Source organism: Hypomesus nipponensis, chromosome 18 (assembly GCF_054491055.1).
Source record: "Hypomesus nipponensis isolate SF chromosome 18, ASM5449105v1, whole genome shotgun sequence".
Taxonomy (NCBI): domain Eukaryota; kingdom Metazoa; phylum Chordata; class Actinopteri; order Osmeriformes; family Osmeridae; genus Hypomesus; species Hypomesus nipponensis.
The window spans coordinates 3,765,687-3,793,016 of record NC_140378.1 but is presented as its reverse complement, the minus strand read 5'-3'; the positions used below and the strand labels follow the sequence as shown (position 1 = coordinate 3,793,016).

The window sequence follows — 27,330 nt, the reverse complement described above, 5'->3', positions numbered from 1 at the left end:
GCCTCTCCCCAGGTGAGACGGAAGGCTCGAGCGCCAACGCAGGCTCCAAGTTGCCCCGGTGCAGCTCCACCTCCAACATGGACGGCTACGGCAGCTCCCTGTCTCTGCCCACCAAGCTCAGGCAGGTGTCGGTGAGTCTGAAGAAGCTGTCCCTCTGCCTGCTGGAGGGGGGGTCGGTCCGCCTCAGCAAGCACAGACGGCCCCGGGTCCGCCCACGCAAGAGGCCCACGACGGGGGTGAGCCTGACCCCCCCGGAGGAGGACACTTCCCCTGACTGGCAGCCCCCCCACAAGAGGACCTCGTCCTACTACAAGGCCAAGGAGAGCAGACATGTCTACGTACAGCCAGACCCCAAACACAGAGGTATCCGTATTATTATTATTTTTTAAACACACAAAAAAAATACACTCTACCTAATTCCTTTGTTTCCCACATTGATTCCAAGCACTCTATAGGTGCTTGGAAGACAGATTTATCAACAGTTTTGAAATTGCGAGGGAAACGAATATCATTGCGCACTCTGACAGCGAGGTCTTTTTCTCGATCTTTCTTCCCGCGTATTCCAGAGGCGATGGTCCGCAAGATTCTTGAGGCGGGGGCGGCCATAGAAGGTAAGCAGGAGTCCAAAGTTTGGGCAAAGAGCGGGAATCTGTCGTGAATTAGTTCCCCCTTGCTCTCCAGGACCCCGTTCCTCCCCCTCAACTCTTCTCTGTCCTCGTCCTCCTCCAGAGTTCTGTCTCTGCTGTGGCACAAACAACTACGAGACCCAACATCCCCTCTTCGAAGGAGGCCTCTGCGCAAGATGCAAAGTAACAAAGAAACAAATATTTATGTTGTGTGTGTGTGTGTGTGTATAAACACATGACCTCAGTTCAATCCTGTCATAGCCAAATCAGTCATAGCCAAATCAGTCATAGCCAAATCAGTCATAGCCAAATCAGTTAGCCAAATCAGTTCAAATCCTGACCCGTGTGAACATGGAGTGGCCGTTTGGTGTGCCCTGGTAATGAGACCGTGTGCAGTGTGTGCGTGCCTGTAGTAAGCTGGCGTGTGGCTCCCTGCAGGATAACTTCACAGAGACGCTGCACCGGTATGATGAGGACGGCTACCAGTCCTACTGCACCATCTGCTGCTCCGGCCTGGAGGTCCTCCTGTGCGGCAACGACAGCTGCAGCCGGTGGGTCACCGTGGAGACCAGCAAAATAGGGGGGGGGGGGGGGGGGGGTGACACAACACTTGTCTTAAGCCCTCCTCACAGATGATTTGAAGATCTCTCTTTACCTTACCTTTTGTTCGAATCTTGTATCCTTCTCCCATATCTTGTATTTCCTCCCCCCCCCCACACACACACACACTCCTTGCCCCAGGTCCTACTGCGTCGACTGTGTGAACATCCTGGTGGGTTCGAAGACCTTTGAGTTCCTGAAGGAGGTGGACCCGTGGATCTGCTACCTCTGTCAGCCCAGCCAGCGCCACGGGGCCCTCCAGCCACGCCACGACTGGAGCGTACGCGTGCAAACCTTCTTCTTCAACAACAGCGCCATGGAGTTCGTAAGTTAGACTTTCCACGTAGGGGCTTCCTGTCTTGTTCCCAACTTCCAGGGCAGTCGTTTCCTGTTTGGGGGTGAGGGAGGGCACCAGGTGGTTCCCGATGGAGCCTCCCCTGCTCACACGTGACCTTTTGACCTGTGTCCTCACCAGGAGCCGCATCGAGTTTACCCATCCATCCCTGCCAGCCAGCGTCGACCAATCAGAGTGCTGTCGCTGTTCGACGGGATAGCAACAGGTCAGCTTCTGCTCGGTTCTGATGATTCACCAGCTGTGATGATTCTACTCTGAGGCTCTACTGTGAGGGCTCTGCTGCCAGGATTCTACCGATTGATCTGATCCTGTTGTAATAGTTTGTGTGCATGTTCTCCAGGCTACCTTGTTCTGAAGGAGCTGGGCTTTAAGGTGGAGATTTACATGGCCTCTGAGGTGTGCGAGGAGTCCATCGCCGTGTCGACCGTCAACCACGAGGGGAGAATCACGCAGGTGGATGACGTCAGGTCAATCACCAAGGAGCATGTAGGTGTCACCTAGTCGTCTGCTGTGAATGTTTACTCGTATAAAGTGACATGTCTGTTCTGACTGTAACTGACCTGTCTCTTCTGACCTGTCTGTTCTGACTGTAGCTGACCTGTCTGTTCTGACTTGTTTGTTCTGACTGTAACTGACCTGTCTGTTCTGACATGTCTGTTCTGATTGTAACTGACCTGTCTGTTCTGACTGTAACTGACATGTCTGTTTTGACTGTAACTGACCTGTCTCTTCTGACTGTAACTGACCTGTCTCTTCTGACATGTCTGTTCTGACTGTAACTGGCCTGACTGTAACTGACCTGTCTGTTCTGACATGTCTGTTCTGACTGTAACTGACCTGTCTGTTCTGACTAACTGACCTGTCTGTTCTGACTTGTCTGTTCTGATTGTAACTGACCTGTCTGTTCTGACATTTCTGTTCTGACTGTAACTGACATGTCTGTTCTGACTGTAACTGACCTGTCTGTTCTGACTGTAACTGACACGTCTGTACTGACTGTAACTGACCTGTCTGTTCTGACTGTAACTGACATGTCGGTTCTGACTGTAACTGACACGTCTGTTCTGACTGTAACTGACCTGTCTGTTCTGACTGTAACTGACACGTCTGTTCTGACTGTAACTGACCTGTCTGTTCTGACTGTAACTGACATGTCTGTTCTGTCTATAACTGACCTGTCTGTTCTGTCTGTAACTGACATGTCTGTTCTGACTGTAAGTGACCTGTGTGTTCCAGCTGAAGAAGTGGGGCCCGTTTGACCTCCTGATAGGAGGCAGCCCCTGTAACGACCTCTCCATCGTCAACCCCATCAGGAAGGGCCTGTTTGGTACGTCTCAGCTGGCTGTGTGACTAACCCAGTGGCTCCCAACCCTGGTCCTCATGGCCCACTGTCCTGCATGGTTTAGATGTTCCCTACTCCAACACACCTGATTCAAATGAATGGGTCGTTATCCAGCTCTGCCGAAGCCTGCCTATGACCATTCATTTGAATCAGGACTAACCCATGGTGGATGCATGTAATACATGTGCTTGTCCAGAAGATGGGAGTATTGCTGCAAAGGTGTGGCTCCCTGTTTTCTGTGTGTGTGTGTCTCTGACCTGTGCTGCTCCGACAGAGGGCACAGGCCGGCTGTTCTTCGAGTACTACAGGATCCTGGACCTGCTGAAGCCCAAGGAGAACAACCCTCGGCCCTTCTTCTGGCTCTTCGAGAACGTGGTGTTCATGAACAACCACGACAGGCTGAACATCTGCCGCTTCCTGGAGGTGGAGTACCCTCTCTTCTCACTTTTCATGACACCTCCTGGAGGGATGTGTCGTCTGAAGGGCATGCTGGGAGGAGTTGTGCCCTGAACTGCTCTGATGTTTGCCCCCTCAGTGTAACCCAGTGGTGGTGGACGCTGTGAAAGTTAGCCCCGCCCACAGGGCCCGGTGCTTCTGGGGAAACATCCCTGGGATGAGCCGGTATGATTATCACACACACACATGTATATAGCTCTGCAGCTTTTTTTCCCTTTCCAAATAATTAGATAAGGAAAGTTTTGAGTGAGGAACAGAAGGGTCCGACTTGCAGTGCCCTCTTGAATTGAACCCATCTGTTCCTCACTGAAAATGTTGCTTATTTAATTCTTTGGAAAGGAAAGAAAAAGGTGCAATGGTCTCAATATCTTCCAGAGCTGTGTATACACACACGCACACGCCATCAAGCTTAGCTCAGTCGGTCTTCTGAATGTTTTCGCAGGCCTATTATTGCCTCCAAGAACGACAAGCTCCTTCTTCAGGACTGCCTGGAGATCGGCCGGACCGCCAAGGTGAGAACCCACCCAGATGTCTGACCTTTATTTTTCCCTGTGAAAATGTGGCATGTTTTGACTGAAATACTTAGCCTGTGTTTTAGGCATGCAAGCCTACAAAGGCTCCGCCATGTTTTGACACCACATGTTGTTTTTGTGTAGTTCACCAAAGTGCGCACAATCACCACGAACCCAGCCTCAATGAAGCAGGGGAAGGACATGTCCAAACTGCCTGTCCTGGATGAGAACAAGAAGGAAGACACTCTATGGATCACTGAGCTGGAACAGTACGTTACTAACCGCTGTCTGTGTTCTGGGCATCATGTAGTGAAACTGCTTAGTATGACTATATGGTCGCTGTTCAGTATAAATACTTCCCACCCGCGCCATTGAAAAGGTAGCTTTTAGAGTGGTGTTTAAAGAAGCGGTTGTCATGTTTGCGTGTCCTGAGTTTGGACCCTGGAGTCGTTAGATGGGGAGGGGGGGGGGGGGGGGGGCAAGCATTATAATAACACACAATGCAATGTCACCGGTTACACCACGTCACCGATTGCTTCATCCAAATCTCTTTACGGCACACATCTACAATAACACGCATAGAAACAAGTACAAGAGGAGGTCGTGCGACGTGGTCTCGGCTAGGTTCACGCCCTCCACCACCAGGGACTGCCTTCCACCAGCTTGAACCACTTGTCTCTCCCTCCCACTCCAGGATCTTTGGCTTCCCCAAACACTACACGGACGTGAAGAACATGAACCGCCAGCAGAGACAGAAGGTCCTGGGGAAGTCCTGGAGCGTGCCCGTCATCCGGCACCTCTTCGCCCCGCTCAAGGACTACTTCGCCTGCGAGCAGCTGCCCCCCTAACCCACCGCAGGCGCACGGTCGCCAAGCAACGGCAGCTGAGATGGGGGATGGGGCCGCGGGGGCTCCTCCATACGACTCCCCCTTGATTCATTCTCTCCTCAGACCCCGCCTCCTTTTTCTTATCCTTCTCTCCTTTTCTCCCTCCCCCCTCTCCCTCCTTCCCTCCCTTCCACCTCATCTTGGAGAGGGCGTTTCGGGGGGTTTTAAGGGCATGTTAAGGATGCATGATATTGGGTGCTTATTCGTTGTACTGTATGTCTGTTTATTAGAATGTTGAGCAGGACTGACCTCTATGAGAGCACTGTCAATATCCTGTCTCCTCTGTGTTTTAATGAGGGCACATGACCTCTCTGGCATTGCCATAATGTACTGTCGTTTCCCCTCCCTATAGATATGTGGGGAGGAGAGGAGATCAGATTGACAGAGATGGGCACTAGAGAACTATTGCTCTATTTTACTCTGCCTGGTGCTACAACATACGATTAACTGTCGTGACTCGTTCATTACTGTATACTTGCCTTGTACAAGTTACTTTTGTAAAATGATTTGCAAGATGTTGATTTGCTATGGTGATACTGTTAAATAACAGTATGTATTATTCATGTTTCACTCCTTACTTGGTCCAGTGGAAACAAGCAATCATGTGATGTTTACTGGGAATAGGGGGAGAATTTAATAGAACCGTAAAGCCATATGGTCTCAAATCGTTTTTTATTCCAAATGTTTTGTCAATTGCACAAATAATACAAGACATTGACTGGAGGAACCCTGAAGGACCATATTATACTTGTCAACTAAAACATTTTCTGAAATAAAACCATTGACAATACACAACTGGAATATCTTCCTGGGAATGACTCAAATTTGGATAATGTCCTTTGGCTGTCAGTCCCTCTGTGACAAATGTGTGTAGGAGTAGGTCCTGCCCCTGTGTGACATGTGTGCCATCAGGCATGCATGTGGTCATGTCACATGAAAAGGGCCCATTCACATGAAACAGTCCTTTCATAGATCTGCTCAGTCTCCATGGACCGGGACACTGGTGGCTTCTACAAGAATAAAAGGCAGGACAAAAGTCTCAACAGTGTGTGCTGTATGGATGTCTCTTTGTTCTTGGTGCAATAAGCCCCATCATTGCTAAATATGAAAGAAAGTAGGTTAGTAAGTTCAAAGTTCCTATATTATTGGCTACATGGCAGGTCTACATAACTTTCGTGCATCCTGATTTGCCATTAGAGGCTCCAAAGGAGTTGAAAGAGAAAACGGTGCTTCTAGCTAGACATACTGGCACCACTACTCCGAACCGGGAACAAGCCAGCAATTAACTTAGTGTTGGGTACTGCATCTTTACAGTTGCCACCAGTTGTGTCCATCTAATGGCAATTACACTATGCATAAGCCACCTTATCTCAGTATCTGATTGCACTATGCAGACATCCCGACCTGCAGAGACTCATTTCAGGGAGTTGTCAACTTCAATTGGTTTACATACAAAACAATCGTTATTTTGTTTGATTACTCATTGATTATTCTGTTTCACTCAACTTGACCAGTGGCCTCGCCCAAACAGCCCTCGGTCCGAGAATCAGCCGCACGCGAGACGTCGGCAGCGTCGTGACGTATTCAGCAAGCCTGTTAAAACAAACGCAGTTGGGCTGAAAGGATTCGACCGCCGGCGGACTGCACTGGCCCATTAGCTACAGTCTAGATCCAGCAATAATCTGTAATCATAGCGTTTACATGAGAAACCGTTAACGTGTAAATAATATCTAAACGACGCCTAGACCCGTGAAATTCCAGTAAAGGTAAAGACCTCATATCACAACGTTCCAGTCAAACGTGGGGATAATGGTTGTGCTAGCATTTAGCTTAGCATGCTAATTGCTAAAGGAGCGCCGTGAAAAAGGGGATTGAAATGTTGAGTTGAATGGGGTTTAAGGGAGGGCGTCTATGGTTACTTAGCACGCCCGCTAGCTAGCAAGCCCGCGCCGGCTAAGGTAGGGCGGGGGAAATGACGCTAGACTTGTTAGTTGCTCTTAGCTAGCTAGCTATTAAGCTTTTACACAATTACATTTTTGGAATTACAAGTGATCTATCTAAAGCTAGCTACTGTAGTTAACGAAATAGCCAGTGCAAGTTAAACTATAGATATAGGTTGCTAGACAATTCCTAGCGTTAAATATGTTCTGTTACAGTACGTGCTACCTAGCGAGATGGTAACCTCGGTCGGACTAGAATCTGCTTTCTAACTGTTCTTAATTGGGCCTTTGGCAGAAACTAGCTTGCTAGTCAGCCGGATAAACTTGTTAAAGCTAGCAAAAACGCTATAGCCTCTTCTAGTCTAGGCTGGGCTAACGTTAGATGGGTCACTCCCATCCCAGATATTTCTCTCACAGCTGTCTGTGGGTCCTATTTGGCAAGCTACCCTCGGCCAATGCGATAAGTTAGTCTGCTTGGTCGAACTGTAGAGCGACTGTACATTGTCCGTAATGGCCAGTTTGTTACACTGTAACTGCAATTACACGGTTTGGAAAACAATAAGGTTGCTAGACACTAGAGATAAGATGGCTATATTATTTAGTCAGGGGACATGGCTAAACAGAATACAAGCACAACTATAAGGAAAGAACTCTGACTGTATGCTGTTATGAAATATGAATATAGTGTAGTTCATTTTGAGTCCCGAATAAGCAAAGTAATCATTAGCCAGCTAGTAATACTGTTGTCTACTGTCAACCTGTCCCATAGCCAACCACTTTGCAACCCTTTCAAAAGGGAACACGCTGCTCTAGTGATGTAATGTAATGTAACCATGTGTCTACCTGTCCCGTCTCCCATCCCATCAGTCGTGATAAAATGGCTGTGAACGTGTACTCGACATCGGTAACTAGCGACAATCTGAGTCGTCATGACATGCTGGCCTGGATCAACGAGTCCCTACAGATCAACCTCACCAAGATCGAGCTGCTGTGTTCAGGTAAGGCGTAGCCCCCTTTTAACTAACTAACCAACTCAAAGGATTGGCTAGCTAATCCAGAGCTGGTACCAGTCTTTATGTGTTGCCTGTCGGGGAGCTATAGGTTGGTTGGTAGGGAACTGTGACGCTGAAAATGAACTAGCATCATAGATGACTAATCATTTGATGTCAGTTTTATCTATGGAGTATCACTCCTTGCTGCTGAACAGGTGCTGTGTCATTTTTCCATGATGTCGAGGCAACAGAGGTTATGGGTGTAGCAGGCTTGGTAGGCAAATACTGGCAAATGTTGTTGCTGCAGGATTGATATGGCACAGATGGAGATCTGAACAGCAGCTTTTGTATTGTTTCGATGTAGGCTGCTCTGCCTGCATAACCACAGGGTCGGGCTTTAACTAGAGGACACGCCAAGATCATGTTTCAGATTTATGTTCTGCCTAAACCTGTCATTACTCTGCAGTCCTCTGTTAGTCCGATGTCATTATCTGGTGTTCTCAGATAAAAGGCTAATAGATCAAAGTTGGGTGTTTTTGACAATGGTTCCCTCTCATTGTTGCTCTGCTTCACCTTTTGGAATACTCAACACCCCCACCTCCCCTCTTCCCCCAGGTGCTGCCTATTGCCAGTTTATGGACATGCTCTTCCCTGGCTGTGTACCTCTGAAGAAAGTGAAGTTTGCTGCCAAGCTCGAACACGAGTTTATTCATAACTACAAGATACTGCAGGCCAGCTTCAAAAGGATGGGCGTCGACAAGGTGAGCAAGCTGCCAGGGCCCCACAGTCGCAGGATAGTAGGTAGAAGGATTGACCCCCCCCCCTGCGTAAAACTGCTTCTGTTATTGACTCGCTATTCAATATTCTCTGATCCTAATCCCAGCCCTCGTGTATGGACTTGAACTTTACTGTGTGTGTGTGTGTGTGGGTGGGTGGGGGGACCTCCTAATGATGTCAGCTGTGCTGCAGCCTGTTAATTGGGTTTACTGCTGAATTAGCATGGCCTCTTTCTTTCTCCCTCTCTCTCTCCCCCCTCCTATATTTACATTTGTGATCTGCTAGACAGGCTTCACTCTGTTAGCTTGTCATTAGTTCTCATCCTGGAACTGGACCACACTGCACAATTAAGAGATGATGTGTGTCCGAGTACTTTTAAGGTGTGCGAGTGAAAGAGAGAGCAGAGAAACTTTCCCCCCATTGTGTCCATCCGTGTTTGATCTCATCTCCACGCCTAACACTGTCCTCTACTTCCCCAATATGGTTCAAATCGTACTAAGGACGTTTTACTATACTCTCTTCCACTGTTCTGTTGCAATCGACTCCCAGATCATCCCAGTGGACAAGTTGATAAAGGGGAAGTTCCAGGACAACTTTGAGTTTGTCCAGTGGTTCAAGAAGTTCTTTGACGCCAACTATGACGGTAAGGATTACGACCCCGTGGAGGCGCGCCAGGGTCAGGACACCATGCCCATGCCCAGCCCAGCCATGTCTGCGCTCAACAAGCCCAAGAAGATCCTCAATGCAGGTCAGTCTTTCTGTCTCTGTCTGTCTGTCTGTCTGTCTGTCTGTCTGTCTCTCACCCCCCTCACCCCTTGGTGTGGTCAGTGTCAGGTCATATCCTCCCCACGACAGAGATGCATCCATACATGAGAACGTCTTTGGATCGTAATCAATCTGTCCCCCTTTCCCTTACTCTGATTGGTCGGCTGTTTCTACCAGCTCCCCAGAGGGCCGCGGTTGCCAAGGTAGCACCCAAGATGGTGCCGGGGTTGGCAAGGAGACCAGGGGTCGGTGGAGGAGACGAGGAGAGGGCGGAGCTTATCCAGGAGGTAATGTGGTTGTTTTTTTGTTTTGTTTTCATTCATGCTATGTATTCATTCATGTATTCAAATTAAATAGTGACAATATTGTGAATATACAGCTATATAGACAATATAGTTGTAAGCTAAATGTTTCTAGTTGATGCCTAAGTGGTTGTTTAGTTAGAGCCAGAGGACATAAATTAGATTCTCTCTCCCTGCAGGTCAACATTTTAAAGTCCACCATCCAGGACATGGAGAAGGAGAGGGACTTTTATTTTGGAAAACTGAGGAACATTGAGCTCATCTGCCAAGAGAAGGAGGGAGAAGGAGACCCAACACTGCAGAGGATCATAGACATTCTCTACGCCACAGACGTGAGTGAACACACACACACACACACACACACACACACACAGCCTGTCTGCCTCAAAACCAGCTATGACCCAAATGATGAACTTTCAACACTACTTGTGTAGTAGTCATGGATGATTTTGAAATGACTGATACCTACAAAAGGTATTCTCCACACAACCAAGATCTTCTGAACGAAACATGCAAAGTAGTCTGTGGGTAAACACACGGCTACAAACATGGCAGCTGTAAGCTTTATTGAATTCTATCCTCTGGGTTAAGATCATGTGTCGTGGTCCAAGCAACAGCTGATTCTCTCTTTATAATTCCACGAGAGGAATGTAATGTTTGTAGGCCTGCTTCAGTATGGTGACACCACTGAGACTGGCTTACTGCTTCACTATGCTAACACTTCGCACAGGCTCATTCAGGCCCGCCTTATTTACTGTACAAGGCATAGCTAGATCTGTCTGGACAACATTCATACCCCTTAGGTAAAAAAAAAAAAAAAAGGAAAAAAAGAATTAGAACAATGTAATCAACATCTGAACAACATCATCTTTAGAAAATAAAATATTGATGCCTGAGGGGTATGGAGATCTCAGTAGGATATTGATAGACGCCTCATTCTGTGTCCCATGTGTCCTATCAGGAGGGCTTTGTCATACCGGACGCCGAATCAGAAGAGCAGGAGGAGTTCTAACCCTCAGGACTGGATGACGCACCTCTTACTCCAACCTCCAACCAACCTTTCCTTTCCGAACCTGCCTGAACCCACCCCCCTCTACCCCTGCAATCAGCAACAGCCCCAGCCCCACCCTCACTCTCTAGTACCTGAAACCACCAGTTCATGATATGGATTTGGGGTACCGAAATGGACTCGATATGAAATGTTTTTTTGTCTGTCAAATCAAGTTGAAACAAGTCAAGTGTGAAGTACCTCCTCTGAAGGGCCTGTCCCTGGCCCACTCTCCTGGTGGCCTGTATCTGCCTAGCCTAGTGCTGTACTACACTACAGAGTGGCCATCTTGGTCGGCTTCTGGTGGCCATCTTGGTCTGCTCAGGTCCCGAAGAGTGAGTTTATCCGTCTGTAATATTCCACTTCTTTGGGCTTTAAATTTTTTTTTTTTTCTCTCCCGTGTGTGTTGTCGCAAGTTCTTTGGCACCTGCACTGTCTTTTGTACATGTTTTCTCTTTTCCCTAAATTATCACAGTCTTTGCCACATGCTTCCATTACGTATGGGAACTCGTTTTCCTAGTTATGTCAATAGAGGAAGGGTTTTAGATATGTTATGTTGTGTGTATGGTTGATGTTTTCTGATCATGGTCTATCATTAGTACTTCACTCAGTCCATCCTGTGCCCCCCACCCCCCCCAAAAAACTTGTTTTACAGTTTTATCATTGGGTCTCATTTGAGGATGAGTTTGTTTAAAATGTGCAATTGTTTATTCCAGGAGAACTGTGACTGTTTGTCATAGTCACAGGCCGGTCACACTAATACAGAATGCAGCTTCTTCACTGCAAGTCTTCTAGGCATGCCAGTATTTAATGCTGAACAAGAATCGTATCGCAATGAGGCTTGTGGTGGAGTGTGTGTGTGTGTGTGTGTGTGTGTATGTGAGATATATTTTATGTTTTGCTTGCCTTCTGTGTGTTAGAAGGCATATGCACTGTAAATGCCTGCCTCGACCCATGACCTCTGGGCTTTAGCCTCACACGTGTCCTGGTAAACAAAACTAGCCTCGAGCGGTCAGGCAGGTTCACCGGGTCATCCCAAACTACCCAGCCACGCCCGCTTTTGGCTTTTCTCTAACCACCATTTCCTCCACTGGCACAAGATTTTTGACTTTTGCGCCAAAGGCTTTCTCTTTGCAAGGAGAGCACCTCATAAAGGTGATAGATTATTTTTTTTAAACATAATTTTTTTAACACTTCTTATTTTAACCATATTTCAACTGGATTTTTGGGAGAGTTTTAACAAGGCGATGTACACTGCGGAATGAGTTTAGATTGATCATAGCCTTGCTCATGTCCCAGAGACCAAGTAAATGGGCCCCAAAACATAACTGCCAGACTCTGCACAGGACAAGTCAGAGATTTAAAATGTTTTTATAAATGGCCTTATTCTTAATGTTTTTTTGTTGTTTTCTTCTGTTGGTAACCTTTTTCATAAACTCAACATAGATGTGACTTTGATGTATTTTCTCTTTTTTGGCAAATGTTTGTAATGCAAATTAAAATATTGTCAGTTAGCTCTTAATATCTGGAAGCTATGTTTTTTTGCTGCTCTGTAGCATGTCTTCTAGAGAACGCGGCAGAAAGTTCAGGGTCTCCAGTCTTCCATGTCATTCTCAGATAAACCCCTCACCTCTGTGTAATGACTGAGCCTCAAGTCACACAAACCTGATGAACTTTTTAATTAACAATTTTAAGCCTGCAGGTAGAATTCTCAATCCACACAGTAGTGGTGGATGGAGAGCAGTCAGCACACAGAAGAGCAGTCAGTACACAGTAGAGCAGTCTGGGTAATGTAGTTTAATACAGGCTATACTGATGAGCCATTGGCTTTCTGGTTGTAGAAATAGGTGAGATTGTTTAGAATGATCTCAGTCTACTATACCGTCTAACTTTAGTACGGTTTTCCAAGCCTGGTAAACTAGTCTGGTTGTACAAGCTCCCAGATCACAGTGGATCTGTCAACCAGGCTGCAGTATAATATTCTCCTAGTACCTAAACAAGTGATGATGAGGCCATTGTTATAGGCAGGGCAGAGAGAGAGAGAGCTTGAATGTTAGTCATGTCAGCAGGTGCCTGCTTGTGATGGTGGAATTATTCATGTTATCTGAATTACTACAGTTTGCCTTTGTTAAGGACCAGAGCTCCATTTTGATGTGCATTTTTCTAGCAATCGCCCTTCTTCCGAATCATCCTTTTTTTTCTGAATGTTTGGGGCGTGAACAGGAAACCTTCCTGTTCCTGTTCAGATATTCACGTCACCGTGTGTGTTCAAGTCTCCGCAAGTGGTGGAAGAAACACGGAAAACTTGAACTGTAACGAGAACCTCAGTGTCTTGTATTGAAACATATTTAGTGTTTTTTTTTTTTTTTTTGTGTACACAACCTTGCTGGTTAATTGTGGTGGGTGCATGGGGTCTCACCAAGACAAATAGTATTGAAAAACATTTGACTCAGTGAAGATGTTTGATATGCTGTGCTGTTGGGTTAGGACAGAGACCCGACCCCACTGTGGCCTCTGTCTGACTGTGCCAACAATAACCTCTGACCTCCAACCTTGGTCTGACCCCAAGCCGCCTGATTGGTTCTCCTCTCTTGTAAAGGTTTCTGATGGTACTATGAACTGCAATGACGATGCTCAGCTTACATTTGTGCCCCCCCCCTTTCCCAATCCCTCAGAGCTGAGGCGCCTGGACACTGTGGGCCTTGTGGCCTCCCCCCCCCACCACCACCACCTTTTTAGTTTTATCAATCTCTCTTTCTCTGTTTGTCTTTTAAGCGGGAAAATATGATTCTTATTTTCTTTCTTAAACTCTTAGCTGAATCAAGTTTCTTACGATGAATAAAAACAGTATTTCCACGGAGTGCAAATTTGTTGCGTCTTTTGTTATTGTTGATGCATTTATCCTCACTGTTTACTGGAATGTTGTCATATGGGTGAGTGGGTCATCTCACCGCCAGGACAACACCATCGGTCTAGAAAAGATGGTTGTTCTAGGGTATAAATTCCAAGATTCAAATATGTGACATCATTCAAAAATGTGACATCATGGAGAGCCTAAGGACGGGTTTATCAAAATGTATTTGCGTTGGTTTTTGATCTTGTATCATTGAATATCTGCCGCCCATTTCTCCTCCAGCAAAAACTGCTAGATCTGGCCTTTAGTCGAAAAGATATGAATACATCTCTCTCAAACTAAACAGACATGTCAGCATAAGGGATAACCATTTCACTTCTTTGCATGAGCAGGGAATTTGTGGCTCTTAGCTTTAAAAGTTTACAATGGTCACGAGCACGGAAGTATCCAAGACTTGACGTGTTCAATATCCTTTGCAGCAAGTGCTTCTCTGCAGGAACAGTGGGTTAATGGCACGGAGGGTAATAGCTTCTTTCCTCTAACTACACTTGAGTGGCAGCCGGCCTGTCATTGCCGCGGCTCCATCCATTTCAGTTGGTCCAGCTTATTTCAATTATGCTCATCAAATTTGTCACATTTAAAAAAACGTAGTTTACTGTTGTAGTTGTCTTTAGGCTCCATAAAAAAGTCTCCCTTATCTTATTTTCCAGTCCATAGCGAACACGTGCTATTAGGTATGAATTTTTTGACAAGTCTGTCGATTCATCTCTAGGCAATGGCGAAGTCCGCTGTCACAAAGCCGGGCAGCGCACTTACAATGTCCAAGGACATTGATGAGATGCAGCGTTTGACTGTATCATGGAATCATGACACTACGTATTATGATTTTTCAAAATTGCATAGTTGGAGGTAACCTTCTGTTGGTTACTATAGTAACGTTCCTGATATGGCTGGTGTTAAACAAATTGCGGAGCAAGAAGTGCTTAATCATATGTAAGCAAATATTATTTAATTTCGTTTGGGGGGGATATGAAGTGATGTATATTTATAAATATGTTTAGTCATGTAAAAAATAAATAAATAGTCAAATTGGTTGGAACTCACCCGCCCCATCAAAGACAAGAGCTAACTTTTCCAATAGGGTCCAATGCAGCCTCCCTCCTCAGGCCCGGAACTCTCTCCTCAGGCCCCTCTCTCCTCAGGCCCCTCTTTTCAGGTTTAGCCGAGGTATTAGCGCCACCGCTGGTCGGAGGATATTATATTAATAGGCTAACTTACAATGAACTTCGGTTTTAGCTAGTGTTTAACAAGTCAATAGTGTTTAACATAGCAGAAATTAGCATTGCGGCTACTTCACGTATGGCAAACATGATCACAAAATATTGTTTTAAAATGATTAAATTAGTTGGCAAAAAATACATTCATATCATAAACATAAATAATGGGGAGATACTTTTTTTGGTTTCATTTAGCAGACTTTTAGACGTTAAAGCAGATTTCAACTTCCAGCTGCAGGCAACGGTTGTAGACTACTGTACTATGACTGATCCAAACAACTTTATTTTACCATAAGAAAAAAAAAATATATCTGCAGCTATGATTCCTCCTCAAAATAACAAAACATTGTAAAATGTACATAAAGAAGATTACAACAACTGACAATGGAGTTTAAAATATATTTTCTGAAATTTAGATTTTAACACGTACCTTCGCCATTACTGATGCAACGCTTTAAACAACTGAGCCACAAGAACTTGATTCAATGACAAATTCATTTTGGATCAATTTATTGAAAAGGATTTCAAATTGATCCAAAATGAATCTGTCATTCAATCGATATTGTGACTGCATTGAACAGTGTTGAACAGTACACTGTTCAATGCAGTCACAACATCGATTAAAATAAAACTTCCACACACATGATGCAAGAAATCCAGACCCATAATCGTATCCAAAAAGCACAAACACTAATAGTTCTGGCTCTTTATGTAGCCTAGATAGTAATCCCCTCATAAAACATGAAAGTTATGGGTTATGTTTGGCATAGCCTAAATGAGGTTCTAGCCAGCTACTTTAATCCTTTGAAAACACAATATTTTGTGATAATGTTAAACACTATTGACTTAAGTTAAAACTAAAGTAAAAGTAAGTCATAGGGCTACATATACGGTAAATGCAATACATCGTCTAACCAGCATTAGCGAGATACCACTACTGTACAAATCTCATTGGTTTACGTATAAATGCAATACATCCTCCTCCCAGCGGTGGCGGTAATCCCTCGGCTACACCTGATAAGAGGGGCCGGAGGAGAGAGGGGCTTGGGGAGAGAGTTCCGGGCCTGAGGAGGGAGGCTGTCCTTCCGGCAATTGGACCCTTCTCATTGGCATTGGTTTAACTATTTAAATGCAATACATCCTCCGACAAGCGGTAGTGCTAATATTGCGGACACGTGAAAAGAGGGGCCTGGAGAGGGGCCTGAGGAGAGAGTTACGGTTTAGAGTGGCCTGGAGAGGGAGCGCATCAATTGGTCCAGTACTAGCACATTTGGTGCCCGAGACAAGATTTATCCCCCCCCCCCCCCCCCCCCCCCGGAGCTCAAATTGGGGTGCCCCCTCCAACTACAACACGGACATATGACGTGGCGCGGTTGGTACCCTTTGCTGGTAGTGCGGGACGGTTAATTAATGGCTGTGTTTCGGAAAATGCCGCCCCCCGCTTCATGCTGCCCTAGGCGGCTGCCTATGTCGCCTATAGGAAGGACCGTCCCTGAATTGGACCCTTCTCAGCTTTTCGGTGGCATTGCCTACATTAGGCTATCCGGTTAAAACTGTGTTAGTAAAGGTGGTTGTCGCATTTCCGAGTCCGAGGACAGGAGTTTCAATCCCAGTACAGGCAAGATCGGGCAGAAGCGACACTGACGAGCATTCGCTGCCTCTGCCTAGTTTATCCTGACTCCCCAAAGCTCCCTCAAAGCTCTCCGAGGTTCCCTTGGGGCCTGTGGCCCCCTTGTTGAGAACCGCTGGTCTAACATGTGTCTAAATGAACAAAACAACAATATAATAGCTGGACATATGAATGCAGTAGGACATATTAAGCCAGTATTGTAATATCACCATGGGGGTTCTCTTTGTTTTAGGCTCCCCACGGACAAGCAGAAACAAAGTAGAGCACAGGTAGAGAGCAACAGAGACACTGCTATAACACTGTAGAACCGGTACTGTTTTTTGTACAGTGTGTGTGTGTGTGTGTGTCAGAATGCAGACATTGCAGGGGTGGGGACCAGTGGGTCTGCGGCAGTGGACGAGAAGGAGAAGAGCTCGGGTCGGGTGGAGGACCAGATCAATGATGAGCACCTCCGATGCATCGAGGCCATGTTCCATGAGGCGGACATTGAGGGAGAGGGAGGTAGGAACACACACACACACACATACACTTCACATATCTGTCTCCCCGCATCAGCATCGGCATCAGCATCAGCGACGTCTTCCTCACTGCTGGTCCGTTGTGTCAAAAACACACCATGTCTCTATCTGTCTCTGCCCTCATCTCTCTCTCCTTCTCTCCTCCTTGCTCCTTCCTGCCTAGGACTATCCATGAATGAGTTCCGCATCGCCATCAAGGAGATCATGGGAGACGTAAATGATGAAGATCTGGACAACATTTTCATGAAGGTGGACACCAACTGTGATGGCAGTGTGGACTGGGTATGTGTCTGTCATCTGGGTGAGACATTCACTTCATTCACTTGTGTGACACACACACAAGACATGACAGAAATGCCAAACCAGAGCTAAATATGTCAACTGGCTGACTCAGCAAGGGATGAGCTGCCAACACACTCCCACACACACACACACACACACACACACACACACACACACATATCTGACAGCTGTGCCTGACCCTGTCAGGAGGAGTATCTGAACTACATGCTGCTGGAGTACAGAGAGAAGGACTCCCTGCAGAAACAGAACAGGCCTCTTTACTTCCCCAAGCCACTCAAGATCATCCCTGTGTGAGTTCCCCCTCTCACCTGCCCCACTGCTGCCAGCGGCCAGTCGAACTCAGGCCTCCTGGGGTGACTTCATCCATCCATTCAGTCATTCAGTCATTCATCCATCCATCCTCTCATTCATTCATTCATTCATTCATTCATTCATCATTCATTCATTCATTCATTCAATCATCCATGTATTATTGTGTTACTCTACCCCCTAGCAGTACTGTATGATATTGTTTGACATTCCCAGGTCCCACTGTGAGCCCATCGTCAGTCTGCAGTTCTACCCGTTCCAGACCCAGCAGGCGGATAACAAGGATGCTGGTGGCCAGGACGAGGCCAAGCCCAAGACTCGCAATCAGCTGGGCCGCTACCTGTCAATCAGCCGAGACGGCATCCTCAACTACTGGAGCGAGAGATTCAAACTGACCCGTACCATCAATGTGAGTGTCTGTGTGTGTGCATGTGTGTGTGTGTCAGTCAGAACAATGTCAATGTTTCACCTCTCTGCTCCCTCCATAGATTGGCCACATGAAGAAAGGCCACAACCCCAGCCAAAAGATTTGGGTGAATGATATGCTCTGTCTCAGCAACCTCCACCTGCTGGCTGTAGCCACAACCGGGAGAGACGTTGGTGTGTGCAGCAGTCTGTGTGTGTGCGTGTGTGTGTGGGAGGGTTGAGCATCTATGTACGATATTCCTCTTGGTGCCCCACCCATAAAAGCAACAGATTTAGTTGGTCATGACCAAGCCTGTTTCTGTGTGTTCTGTCAGACTTCTTTGACATCAGTGCCAGCAAGTGTGACAGCGCCTTCTGTCTGACAGGCCTGGAGGGTTACATAGTGGTGATGGACTACTGGTAGGACACTGGGTAGAGCTGGATAGGGAGCTGTCAGATTTATTGTTTTGATGGATCTTGACCTTTGTTTGTGTGTGTGTGTGCCCAGGTCAGATGGGGTCAAGTCTGTGTTCTGTCTGGGAGACGTGGAAGGTTGTTTGACAGCCTTTATCTCCTCTAACGTCCTCCAAAATGGACTCTTCAACAGCGGAGCCTACAAAGCTGGTGCTAGAACACACACACACACTTACTGTTCTTTCATTACTCACCCCTGTAGCAAGCCCTGTCCCCTTTGTGACCCCCCCTTACCCCCTCCCCTCCAACTCCCTCCCCTCTGTGTCTGTGTTCCAGGGGGTAGCTGTAGGATTCCTGTCCCAGCGTTGCTGAAGAACCAGTCCAAGTACTTCATGTGCTTCAAAGTGGTGCGTAGTGCAGCTGCTCCAGCCCATAGAGGTGTATTTCATACGAGCATCCAGTAGCGTTTTTTGGCACGGATGAACCGGGCATGAAGAGGAGGGCGGCAATTTCCCAAGTGCATCAAATTAACCCTCCCGCTATCCTTGAGATTCAAACGCACTACCAGCAGGGCGCGCCAACCGCCACACGTGATATGCCCCGGGGGGGCGGGCGCCCAGGTTGGCGTCCGGGGGGGGGGGGGGGGGTTGTAAACCTGCTGTGCCAAAATTGATGTTGTGTCCTTGGGCAAGGCACTTCACCCTACTTGCCTCAGGGGAATGTCCCTGTACTTACTGTAAGTTGCTCTAGATAAGAGCGTCTGCTAAATGTAAATGTATAACCCCTAGTTTGGCTAGTTACAAAGCCAAACTATCATTCTGCATCTACCAGACGCTGAACTAATGCATCTGCTGAGGAATAAACACAAGCTGTCTTCCTTTACAATTGCCCACACAGAGCTTATGTCTCCAGGGAGTGGGTCAGCTATTTTGGGTTCTTTGTCAGGCTGTCTGTAAGGAGGGAGAGAGTAGAGAGAAGTACCAAAAAAAGGGATGACAACAGGAGTTTTTAGAGAGGGAGGTGGATTGAGAAGGATCTTTCTTCTGTTATCTAATATTTTTTGCGTCAAGGTTCGGTGCCATTATTTCTCTCTCTGTCTCTGTCTCTGTCACTCTCTCTCTCTCTCTCTCTCTCTCTCTCACTGTCTTTCTCTCTATCTATCTCTCTCTCTCTCTCTCTCTCTCTCTCTCTCTCTCTCTCTCTCTCTCTCTCTCTCTCTCTCTCTCTCTCTCACTGTCTCTCTCTCTCACTGTCTCTCTCCCCCTCCTCTAACTCTCCCATCTTTAGGCCATTCTCAACAACTGGTGCCACCAGATCCGTTTCCTACCTGATCTCAATGCTATCGCCACCTGCTGTTTGTCTGACCAAACTGCCATGGTGCTCACCACCGTGCCCCACTCCCAGAAGGCCAAAGTCTAGTACGCTCCTGGTCTAGCCACCTACCCTCCACCTCCTCCATCTCCTTCCACCTCCATCTCTTTTGAACTTTTCCCTCTATCTCCTCCCTCTACCTCCTCCCTCTCCCCTCTACCTCCTCACTCTATCTCCTCCCTCTACCTCTATCTCCTCCCTCTACCTCCTCCCTCTCCCCTCTACCTCCCTCTCCCCTCTACCTCCTCACTCTATCTCCTCCCTCTACCTCTATCTCCTCCCTCTACCTCCTCCCTCTCCCCTTTACTTCTACCCACCACCTACTACCTCTACATCTGCCCTCATTAGATGCAGTACATTTCAGTGTATGACAAATCCATTGCATAAGTAACGTGATAAACAGTCAGTCACCAATTGATTGATTGATTGGATTTAATTTATATAGCAACTCAGCGTTCCAGATAAGAAAAGGCATCCTCTGCTTCGACTACTCCCCGGAGTTCAACATCCTGGGTGAGAGAATGACAAAGTCTGGCGCCAGGAAATAGGTCATATTTCAATTCTTACTCTATTCCGCTGTACTCTGCTGTGCTCTGAGCGTTTGTCTTCCGGCGCGGCAGTGACAGGAGGGTTTGACCGCACCGTGCGGATCTGGAACCCCTACATCAACAACTGCTCCATCTCCCAGATGAAGGGCCACTCCGCCGCCATCACGCACATCGTGGTCAACGGGTCGGACAACAAGATAATCAGCATCTCCAAGGACAAGGTAGGGACGCCAGGGTCGAGCAGCCCCACAGGACACGTGCTTTGACCCACGGAGAACCCCAGTGTTTAACCGTTCTGTCACACCCTCCTAACTATGTCATTTATATATTAACTGGAACTTGTATCGTGTATGTGTTTAATGTATGTGTGTATGTATATTTACATATATATATAGTACACAATAAACTGTCCCGGTACACCAAATATCTGGTAACCTTCCACTACGTCCCCTTCACCCCCACGTTCCACCCGTGACCACTTCCCCACCCCCACTTCCCCTCAGAACGTGCGCGTGTGGGACCTTCAGGGCTGCACCTGCCTGCAGAGCATCCACTCCAGGAACGTGCCCATGAGTCGCCTCCCCATCTCCAGCATCCACTACAACAGAGACACCAACATCCTGGTCCTCGCCACCTCCCTGGTAGGAGCACTCATGCTAACTTTATTGACACAGACGGTATCTCGCAGGCTGCGTTGTTGATTGTCTCGGTCGTAAGACACGATATCTCGTCTTTGGGAGGCATTGAAATAGGTTCTTCAGAGTGTGTACGTGTGTGTGTACACTTGTGCGTGTGTAAAGATAGGGGTTCTCCACGGTGCGGTGGAGCATGTTGACACCAGCCAGAAGCTGAAGACCTCACATGAACACTCCCTCTGCACTGCTCTCTACAACAAAAACTTCAAACTGGTGAGCTGGGCTGAGCCAGGTTCCTTGGCCTCTCTAGCCAGGGTGCTTTCTCCCATCTGGGGGCTGGCATGCTGACAGTGAAGGAATGCCACCCTTCTGCTCCAGGTGGTGAGCGGTTGCCATAATGGCGTGGTGAGCGTGTGGGACATCTTGACGGGGGAGAAGGTCATGCAGTTCCAGACGTCGCCGGAGAGACCGGTAGAGGTGACAGCCATGGCGTTCGACGCCCCAAAGCGCCGCCTCATCACGGGTTCCAAGGATGGAACCGTGCGTCTGTGGAACTTCAACAACGGAGCACTGCTGCTCACCCTGCCCATGCTGGACGACAACGAGGTGCTGACCCCTGACCCCCACCACGCCTCGCATTCACCACTAACGCTCAAATCCATTCAGGTCACTTTATTGATCTTGAAAGAATGTTCAGGTAACTCTGTGTACCCTAACCCTAAATAAGTTACAGTTATGTAAATATAGTTTTCAATTGCACAGTTGCGATATGCTTTGGACCATATAATAGCATAACATAAGCAGCATGTAAATAACACAGTACAATTCATAGTATAAGCACAATATAGACAAGTTATAATTCTGCAGCAGTTGTAGAAGAGATATAATGTCTCAAATATATCATATAAACAAACATTTATATGAGTAGTGGCCAGTGTCCAGAAGGCTAACAAGGAAAAAACGGCCACACGGGGCTCAAACCCACGACACTGAGATTAAGAGTCTCCTGCTCCAGCAACTGAGCTAGCCGGGGTTACGGTGATGCAACAAGAAACACTCTTGTCGGGGACCTTTGTGACAGCTATTGTTTCAAATGATTGGACTGTGTCCAGAAGGCTGAGATTATAACAATGGCTGGCTGGCAGGTAGACTGAAATGCAAAACTCAGACCACGGGAGTAAATTAACGGTTTATTGTAAATCGGAGAAAAGGCAGGGCTTTTGGTAGCGGTAGCGGAGAATCCGGGGGAATGCTGGACTGACGAGACGGGTCTGGAGCTGGCAGAGGTATGAACAGAGTCTAAAGAAAACAGACAGAGAAACCAAGTTAATAACAGAATTCAATGAATAATTGTAAGGATAAATCAGACAGGCCGACTACCGTGGACTAATAGCGACGTTGAACTGGCGAGGAGTGGATGTGGAACCAGTGTTAATATCCTGATGAGTTGATGAGCTGCAGATGTAATTAGTTAACAGGGTAGATGGAGTTTGTGGACAGGAATAATGGAGCCTGTAATTGAAAAACAAAAGGGACCGACAGACAAAGAACAGACAGAAAACGGAAAAGGCATGTCCAGCCCAGGGACATGACAGACATTTTGTCCAGATATCATATCCAATGAACGGCTAGCTATATAATAAAATAGGTGTATGATAGAACAGTTAGGATATCGAAGCTATGTAGAAAAATTATTGTGTGAATTGATAGTATGAATCAAACGTTTCATTGATATTGACGGAAGGCCTTTTGACATTCAAGAACCTTTGATGTTTATCTTCCAGGTGACGGGCATCATCTACATCAATCAGAGGATCTACGTTTCCGGCTGGAGCAAGAGAGTCATGTGGTACCTGTGAGTATAGCAATGTGGTGTCTCTTTATATCTGTATCTACTCTCTTCTCCACTCCTCTCCATTCTTTTCTTATCCACACCTTTCCACACCTCACCTCACCTCTTCACTCCACTCCTCTCTTTTTTACTTCTCTCCATTCCTGTCTTCGACTTCTACACCTCTTCACTCCTTTCCTCTACTTCTGTCTTCTCCTCTCCTCACCACACATTTTCTCTCCTCTCTTCTCTTCTCTCTCTACACCTCTCCTCTTCTTTCCTCTTCAGTCCTTTCCATTCCTCTTCTCTGTTCTTCTCTCCACTCCTCTCCATACCTCTCCTCCTCTCCCCCCTCTCCAGTGATGTGAAGGAGGACATGGAGATGGAGTACCGTGTGTGGAACCAGTACCATTCTGAGGACATCTACTCCATGCACGCCCACGGCAACAAGATGCTGGTGACCGCCTCCTACAGCGGTGACATCATCATCTGGAACATTGATTCCGGTCGCGCCTTTTGCAGGTTCAACGCCAGCGAGAGCCCTCGTCCTCTCCTGCCCAAACGGGTATCACCTCTCATCTCCGAGTCCGTTACTGTGGTAACTACAGCCGTAGGTGCTGGTGGTCTTAGAGATGGAGCAACTCATCTTAACAGTGTGATTCACCAGACTTTGTAACAGTAGAACATAACTGACCTTTGACCTAGTGTCCACCCTATTGACCCCATCAGGAGGTGGAGTTAGATGCTAAGGAGAAGACTCAGAAGAGGTTGTTGGGGGAACACAAGGCGGACAGGAGCGGCAAACTTCCACCAATCAGTGTTGAGGATCTGGAAAAGCCTAGTCTAGCTGTGGAGCAGGTTCGAGCATAGGAGAAAGAGGGATGAAGAGAGGGGAGATTAATTTTAGGACAGAAAGGAAGAGGTTTAGAGAGAAGGTAGAGATAATAGTTGAAGGATTACTGTAAGGGAGGGATGTGGAGAAGGTAGAGAGATAAAAGGAGGGATATTAAGAGAAGGATGTGGAGAAGGTAGAAGGAAGAGAAAGGGGCCCCATCACAGTTGATTCAGAAGAGCATCGCCCAGAGGATGTCCTGTAGCTCACAAACAATCGCCCCCCCCCCTCCCCAGGCCCTGTTCCTGGGTACCCGGGAGCGCAGCCCTGATACGGCCATCCTCCTGACCAGTGTGGCGGATGGCCACGTGTACGCCTGGTCCATCCACCACCAAGGGGGGCTGCTGGGCAAGTTCAGGGCCGTGCATAGCAAAGGGCTCTCCATCAACTCCATGTCCACCGACCAGCACAACCAGATGCTGCTCACCGGAGACAGCTGCGGCTACATCACGGTGTGTCGAAGGCTGTCTGCCCCCCTCCGTAGCTATAACCTCACACTCACCCACCCCTACAGTCCAACATTAAGTTACAAAAAAAAACAACTCTTATAGGTTAGTCAGGGATGTCATGATGCTAACTCTTGGCTAGCTGTGTCGTATCAGCTGTGTTGATGTCTGCAGCTGTGGGACATAGAGGACTACTGCCTCTCCAGGCGTGCGGAACAGGATAGAGCTGGTCGCCAAAACCCCACCACCACCAGGCTGCCCAGCCTGATCCCCCACTACTGCAAAGTGGAGGGGCCCCGACAGAGGGTGCTGGAGGAGACAACGGAGGAGACGACGGAGGAGGTGGGGGCAGGGAGGGCGGATGGGGGTGGTGAGGGGGAAGTTTAGGAGAGGGAGGTGGATGTGGAGGGGGGAAGAGGATGAGGGAGCAGGTAGAAGTTGAAGTGGGGAAGGGGAGGCAGAGATAAGAGCATAAAAGTGTGTGTTGTGGTGATTTTTTTTTTTCTTTTCATTTATCTCAAAGTAATGTGGACAGAATGCCTTTGACCTATTTGATAACTTAACCTTTGATGACCTATTTGTCCCCAAATTAGATAAGGGCCCCGAAAAGGGTCTCGCTTCCACTTTGTTCCACTAACACAAAGGACAGGAAACTCTTGTAGATGACACTTCAAGCTTAAATAACCACAAACTACAAACACACAGGTTATCAAACAACATACTATAAAGCATTCCTGAACTGTATAGTTCACAGTAGATTGTACTATCCATCTGTATATACGCTTGTAGAAGCTTCTTTCTAGAGTCATGCAATTGCTAACTGCATGGTGTCCTCAGCACTGAAACAAATGATGTAAGTCACCCAGTCTATTTTGTTAAGTGTATTCATGTTCAGGCTAGCCTGCCTGTGGCTAACCTCCTTTCTAAGCCTTTGTCATTGAATAAGGAAATAGCCTGTTTACAGCTTTCTAATATCATAAAAATAAATTTTTGTTCCTGTCAAATGGGATCTCTATATACTATATACATCCAATACCAGCAAATCTACAGAAAATCACTCCTTGGATGTAGGGCTTCTCTTTCCACATCACAATGCTCCAGTCTAAATACACAGTACATCAGTGTGCACTTCTAGCATATACCTTGGTCCAGGGTGCCCCTGTTTTCTAGGGGTTGGGGGAAATTAATTAGCATTTGAATCCCAATTCAGTCTTCTAGAGATTCATATCGATTCACAAATTAAAACAATAAAAAATAAAATTGAACAATGAGTTTATTAAACTGCAATAAAAACAATACATTTCAAGGTTTTGATGCATTGGCCAACACTGCCTATCAGAGTCAAATAGAAACAAGTATCACTAAACAGCAAACTGGATCAAATGTAAGCATATATTGAAATGTTATGAAAAAAACGTGAATTGAAAAAATCTTGAATCGATTTTTAATTGAATTGTGAGGCCAAGAATCAAATCGTGAGGTACAAAAAGATTTACACCCCTTCAGTTTTCCATACCGACGCCCAGGCTAGACTGACCAGGGCTGACCTGTGACCCCCAGGTGGAGGATGGCTGGAAGGTGCGTCTAAACTCCCCGCCCTTGCTCAGTACCTGGCGGGGGCACTTAAGGAGCATCGTCAGCATAGAGTATGTGGAGCGCTTCAGTGTCATCGTCACCGCCAGCTTGGATTGCAACTTGCGTCTCTGGACCATTTCTGGAAGCTACATAGGTACAACAGGCACTAGGCAGCCAAACAGTTTGTCGTCTGGTGGTAATGACAGCTGTATAGACTTGAGGCCTATGGAAGCAACAGTGGGGAAGTAGTTGAGTTCAGTGGGAGTTCTATTGGTTGTTGAGGTTCCCTTTCTCCTGAATGTTTCACAGTTTTAATACTTGTGGCAACCCACAATAAATTGATCAATTTAAATGGATGGCAATGGATTAGAACTGTTTTAGAAATAGTCATGAGTCTGGTGTTAGTCAGTAACTACCCTTCTCTCCAGGTACGTTTGGGCAGGCCCAATGGCGTGTGGGCGACCCCCATGCCTTGACCACGGGGCTGCCTGTGGACCTGAGGAGGGTGGGGTCCTGCCAGACCCTCAAGGTGCTCAACAAGGGCACACGTCCACACTGGAAGTAAATACCCCTCCCCCTGTTCTGATTGGTCCTGCTGCAGGTCTCCCACCTTAGTGTTTGTTGATGTTATGGTTTTTCGTCCGTGCTTGTGTGTATCGATACCAGCTGCGCCAGGCGCATCCTGGATAACCTGACCCTGCAGAAGCTGCAGAACTCCGCCAACTTCAGCGGAAGTGAGGCCCCCAAACTGCAGGAGCTGGTGACCTCTGACCCCCGCATCACCCAGTACAGCAGCGAGCAGATAGAAGAGACCTGGCAACGCTGGCAGGAGAAGGGCAAACAGGTGAGGGTGGGGGTGGGGAGGAAGGGCTGTGAGGGGTTGATGCTAATCTAGCTACGCTACTTACCTGCCTCGCCTCACTTACTCGCTAACCATCAACACACCCCTTCCCTCCCCAGACCAGCACCATTCTGGGGTCGGCCTACAAGCAGAAAGTGCGTCACCATCTCCCCTCTTGGCCCCCCAACCTTCCAGTCTCCTTCAGCAGCCGAGAACAGGCCAGTACACAGATATTAAAACATTCCATACGATGGCAGGCCAGGTGTCTCTTATAAGTTTGACCCTATTCACCATTCCTAGCTCAGAGCTACACCTCTTTTTGTTTTGTTTTTTACATCTAAAACATCCTCATCATCTTTGAGGACACCCCAGTAGACATCTACATACAATGAAGACCTGTCTATGAATGTGTATGAATATCAAATAACATAAATGTACCAGCTGTGCTTTGCTCTTCTGTCCTCAGCTGAGGGTGTTTAAGCTGATGCCCTGCTGCCCCCTGATGCCCATCATCCAGCCCCCGGTCCCCGCCCGGTTGAAGGAGCAACAGAAGACCCAGGAGGCAGGAGACCTGCTTGCCAAGCAGAAGAGGAACTCCAAGCGTGGCCCTCATGCACGCTACACCGCCACCAAGGCAGGGTGCAAGAAGTTTGTCGCTTCCAAACAGCCAGTCAAAGGCAGCCTCGCATAGGAGAGGTGTACTGCTGCGGACATCGAGAAAAGAGAGAAAAGGAGATGAGAAAAAAGAGAAGGAATTTTCATGTCCCAGAACTACATCACCAATGTTTTTTAAATGTTGAGAAATATCAAGAATCACAATTAAAACCTTATATTTCTATAGACATTTATATGGGATTAAAGTTCATCCTAAGGTACTGG

General features: G+C 47.2%; 3 protein-coding genes and 1 long non-coding RNA gene across 8 annotated transcripts in view; 3 read left to right on the top strand and 1 right to left on the bottom strand.

Annotated features, from left to right (window-relative positions):
• LOC146251574 (uncharacterized) overlaps positions 1 to 5,751 on the top strand; it is an 18,267-nt gene extending 12,516 nt beyond the window's left edge. For both annotated transcript variants that reach the window (XM_084679808.1, XM_084679809.1), the window contains exons 14-26: positions 13 to 363; positions 567 to 611; positions 730 to 809; positions 1,065 to 1,177; positions 1,368 to 1,551; positions 1,702 to 1,786; positions 1,922 to 2,067; positions 2,818 to 2,908; positions 3,198 to 3,346; positions 3,459 to 3,544; positions 3,822 to 3,891; positions 4,036 to 4,160; positions 4,586 to 5,751. In XM_084679808.1, coding sequence (XP_084535934.1) covers positions 13 to 363; positions 567 to 611; positions 730 to 809; positions 1,065 to 1,177; positions 1,368 to 1,551; positions 1,702 to 1,786; positions 1,922 to 2,067; positions 2,818 to 2,908; positions 3,198 to 3,346; positions 3,459 to 3,544; positions 3,822 to 3,891; positions 4,036 to 4,160; positions 4,586 to 4,739 — 1,679 coding nt within the window. In that variant the 3' untranslated portion in view covers positions 4,740 to 5,751. The remainder of the gene's footprint in view (positions 1 to 12; positions 364 to 566; positions 612 to 729; positions 810 to 1,064; positions 1,178 to 1,367; positions 1,552 to 1,701; positions 1,787 to 1,921; positions 2,068 to 2,817; positions 2,909 to 3,197; positions 3,347 to 3,458; positions 3,545 to 3,821; positions 3,892 to 4,035; positions 4,161 to 4,585) is intronic.
• On the bottom strand, positions 5,656 to 14,611 carry LOC146251572 (uncharacterized). 2 transcript variants are annotated; one of them, XR_014732043.1, is made up of 3 exons: positions 14,561 to 14,611; positions 6,285 to 6,371; positions 5,656 to 5,788 (listed from the first exon to the last, which is right to left on the bottom strand). It is a non-coding gene; the product is annotated as an uncharacterized LOC146251572 (long non-coding RNA). The 2 variants fall into 2 exon arrangements; XR_014732042.1 differs by lacking the exon at positions 14,561 to 14,611 and adding an exon at positions 6,553 to 7,574.
• On the top strand, positions 6,362 to 12,124 carry LOC146251573 (microtubule-associated protein RP/EB family member 1-like). The gene is made up of 7 exons (XM_084679817.1): positions 6,362 to 6,544; positions 7,586 to 7,716; positions 8,326 to 8,471; positions 9,037 to 9,235; positions 9,430 to 9,539; positions 9,734 to 9,886; positions 10,516 to 12,124. The coding sequence occupies exons 2-7, from the start codon at positions 7,596 to 7,598 to the stop codon at positions 10,564 to 10,566; spliced, it is 780 nt and encodes a 259-aa protein (XP_084535943.1). The 5' UTR covers positions 6,362 to 6,544; positions 7,586 to 7,595; the 3' UTR covers positions 10,567 to 12,124.
• On the top strand, positions 12,262 to 27,330 carry LOC146251571 (WD repeat-containing protein on Y chromosome-like). 3 transcript variants are annotated; one of them, XM_084679813.1, is made up of 26 exons: positions 12,262 to 14,449; positions 16,596 to 16,632; positions 16,714 to 16,864; positions 17,045 to 17,163; positions 17,371 to 17,474; positions 17,710 to 17,902; positions 17,982 to 18,093; positions 18,234 to 18,318; positions 18,407 to 18,522; positions 18,649 to 18,719; positions 19,600 to 19,730; positions 20,129 to 20,196; positions 20,304 to 20,452; positions 20,735 to 20,872; positions 21,032 to 21,139; positions 21,245 to 21,472; positions 22,651 to 22,721; positions 23,058 to 23,262; positions 23,427 to 23,555; positions 23,826 to 24,041; positions 24,210 to 24,377; positions 25,596 to 25,764; positions 26,039 to 26,171; positions 26,277 to 26,454; positions 26,571 to 26,669; positions 26,918 to 27,330. In XM_084679813.1, exons 1-26 carry the CDS (start codon positions 14,403 to 14,405, stop codon positions 27,140 to 27,142), a joined length of 3,450 nt encoding a protein of 1,149 aa, XP_084535939.1. In that variant the 5' UTR covers positions 12,262 to 14,402; the 3' UTR covers positions 27,143 to 27,330. The 3 variants fall into 3 exon arrangements, with proteins under 3 accessions (XP_084535939.1, XP_084535938.1, XP_084535937.1); XM_084679812.1 differs by having other exon boundaries at positions 23,058 to 23,295; XM_084679811.1 differs by having other exon boundaries at positions 23,058 to 23,307.

Coding starts and splice junctions, on each gene's coding strand:
- LOC146251571 (XM_084679811.1), top strand. CDS start 14,403: ATGGCTGGTGTTAAACAAATTGCGGAGCAAGAAGTGCTTAATCATAT. Junction 24,378..25,595: donor CGGAGGAGACGACGGAGGAG/GTGGGGGCAGGG, acceptor TGTGACCCCCAG/GTGGAGGATGGCTGGAAGGT. Junction 26,670..26,917: donor CCTTCAGCAGCCGAGAACAG/GCCAGTACACAG, acceptor TTCTGTCCTCAG/CTGAGGGTGTTTAAGCTGAT.
- LOC146251573 (XM_084679817.1), top strand. CDS start 7,596: ATGGCTGTGAACGTGTACTCGACATCGGTAACTAGCGACAATCTGAGT. Junction 8,472..9,036: donor AAAGGATGGGCGTCGACAAG/GTGAGCAAGCTG, acceptor ATCGACTCCCAG/ATCATCCCAGTGGACAAGTT. Junction 9,540..9,733: donor GGGCGGAGCTTATCCAGGAG/GTAATGTGGTTG, acceptor CTCTCCCTGCAG/GTCAACATTTTAAAGTCCAC.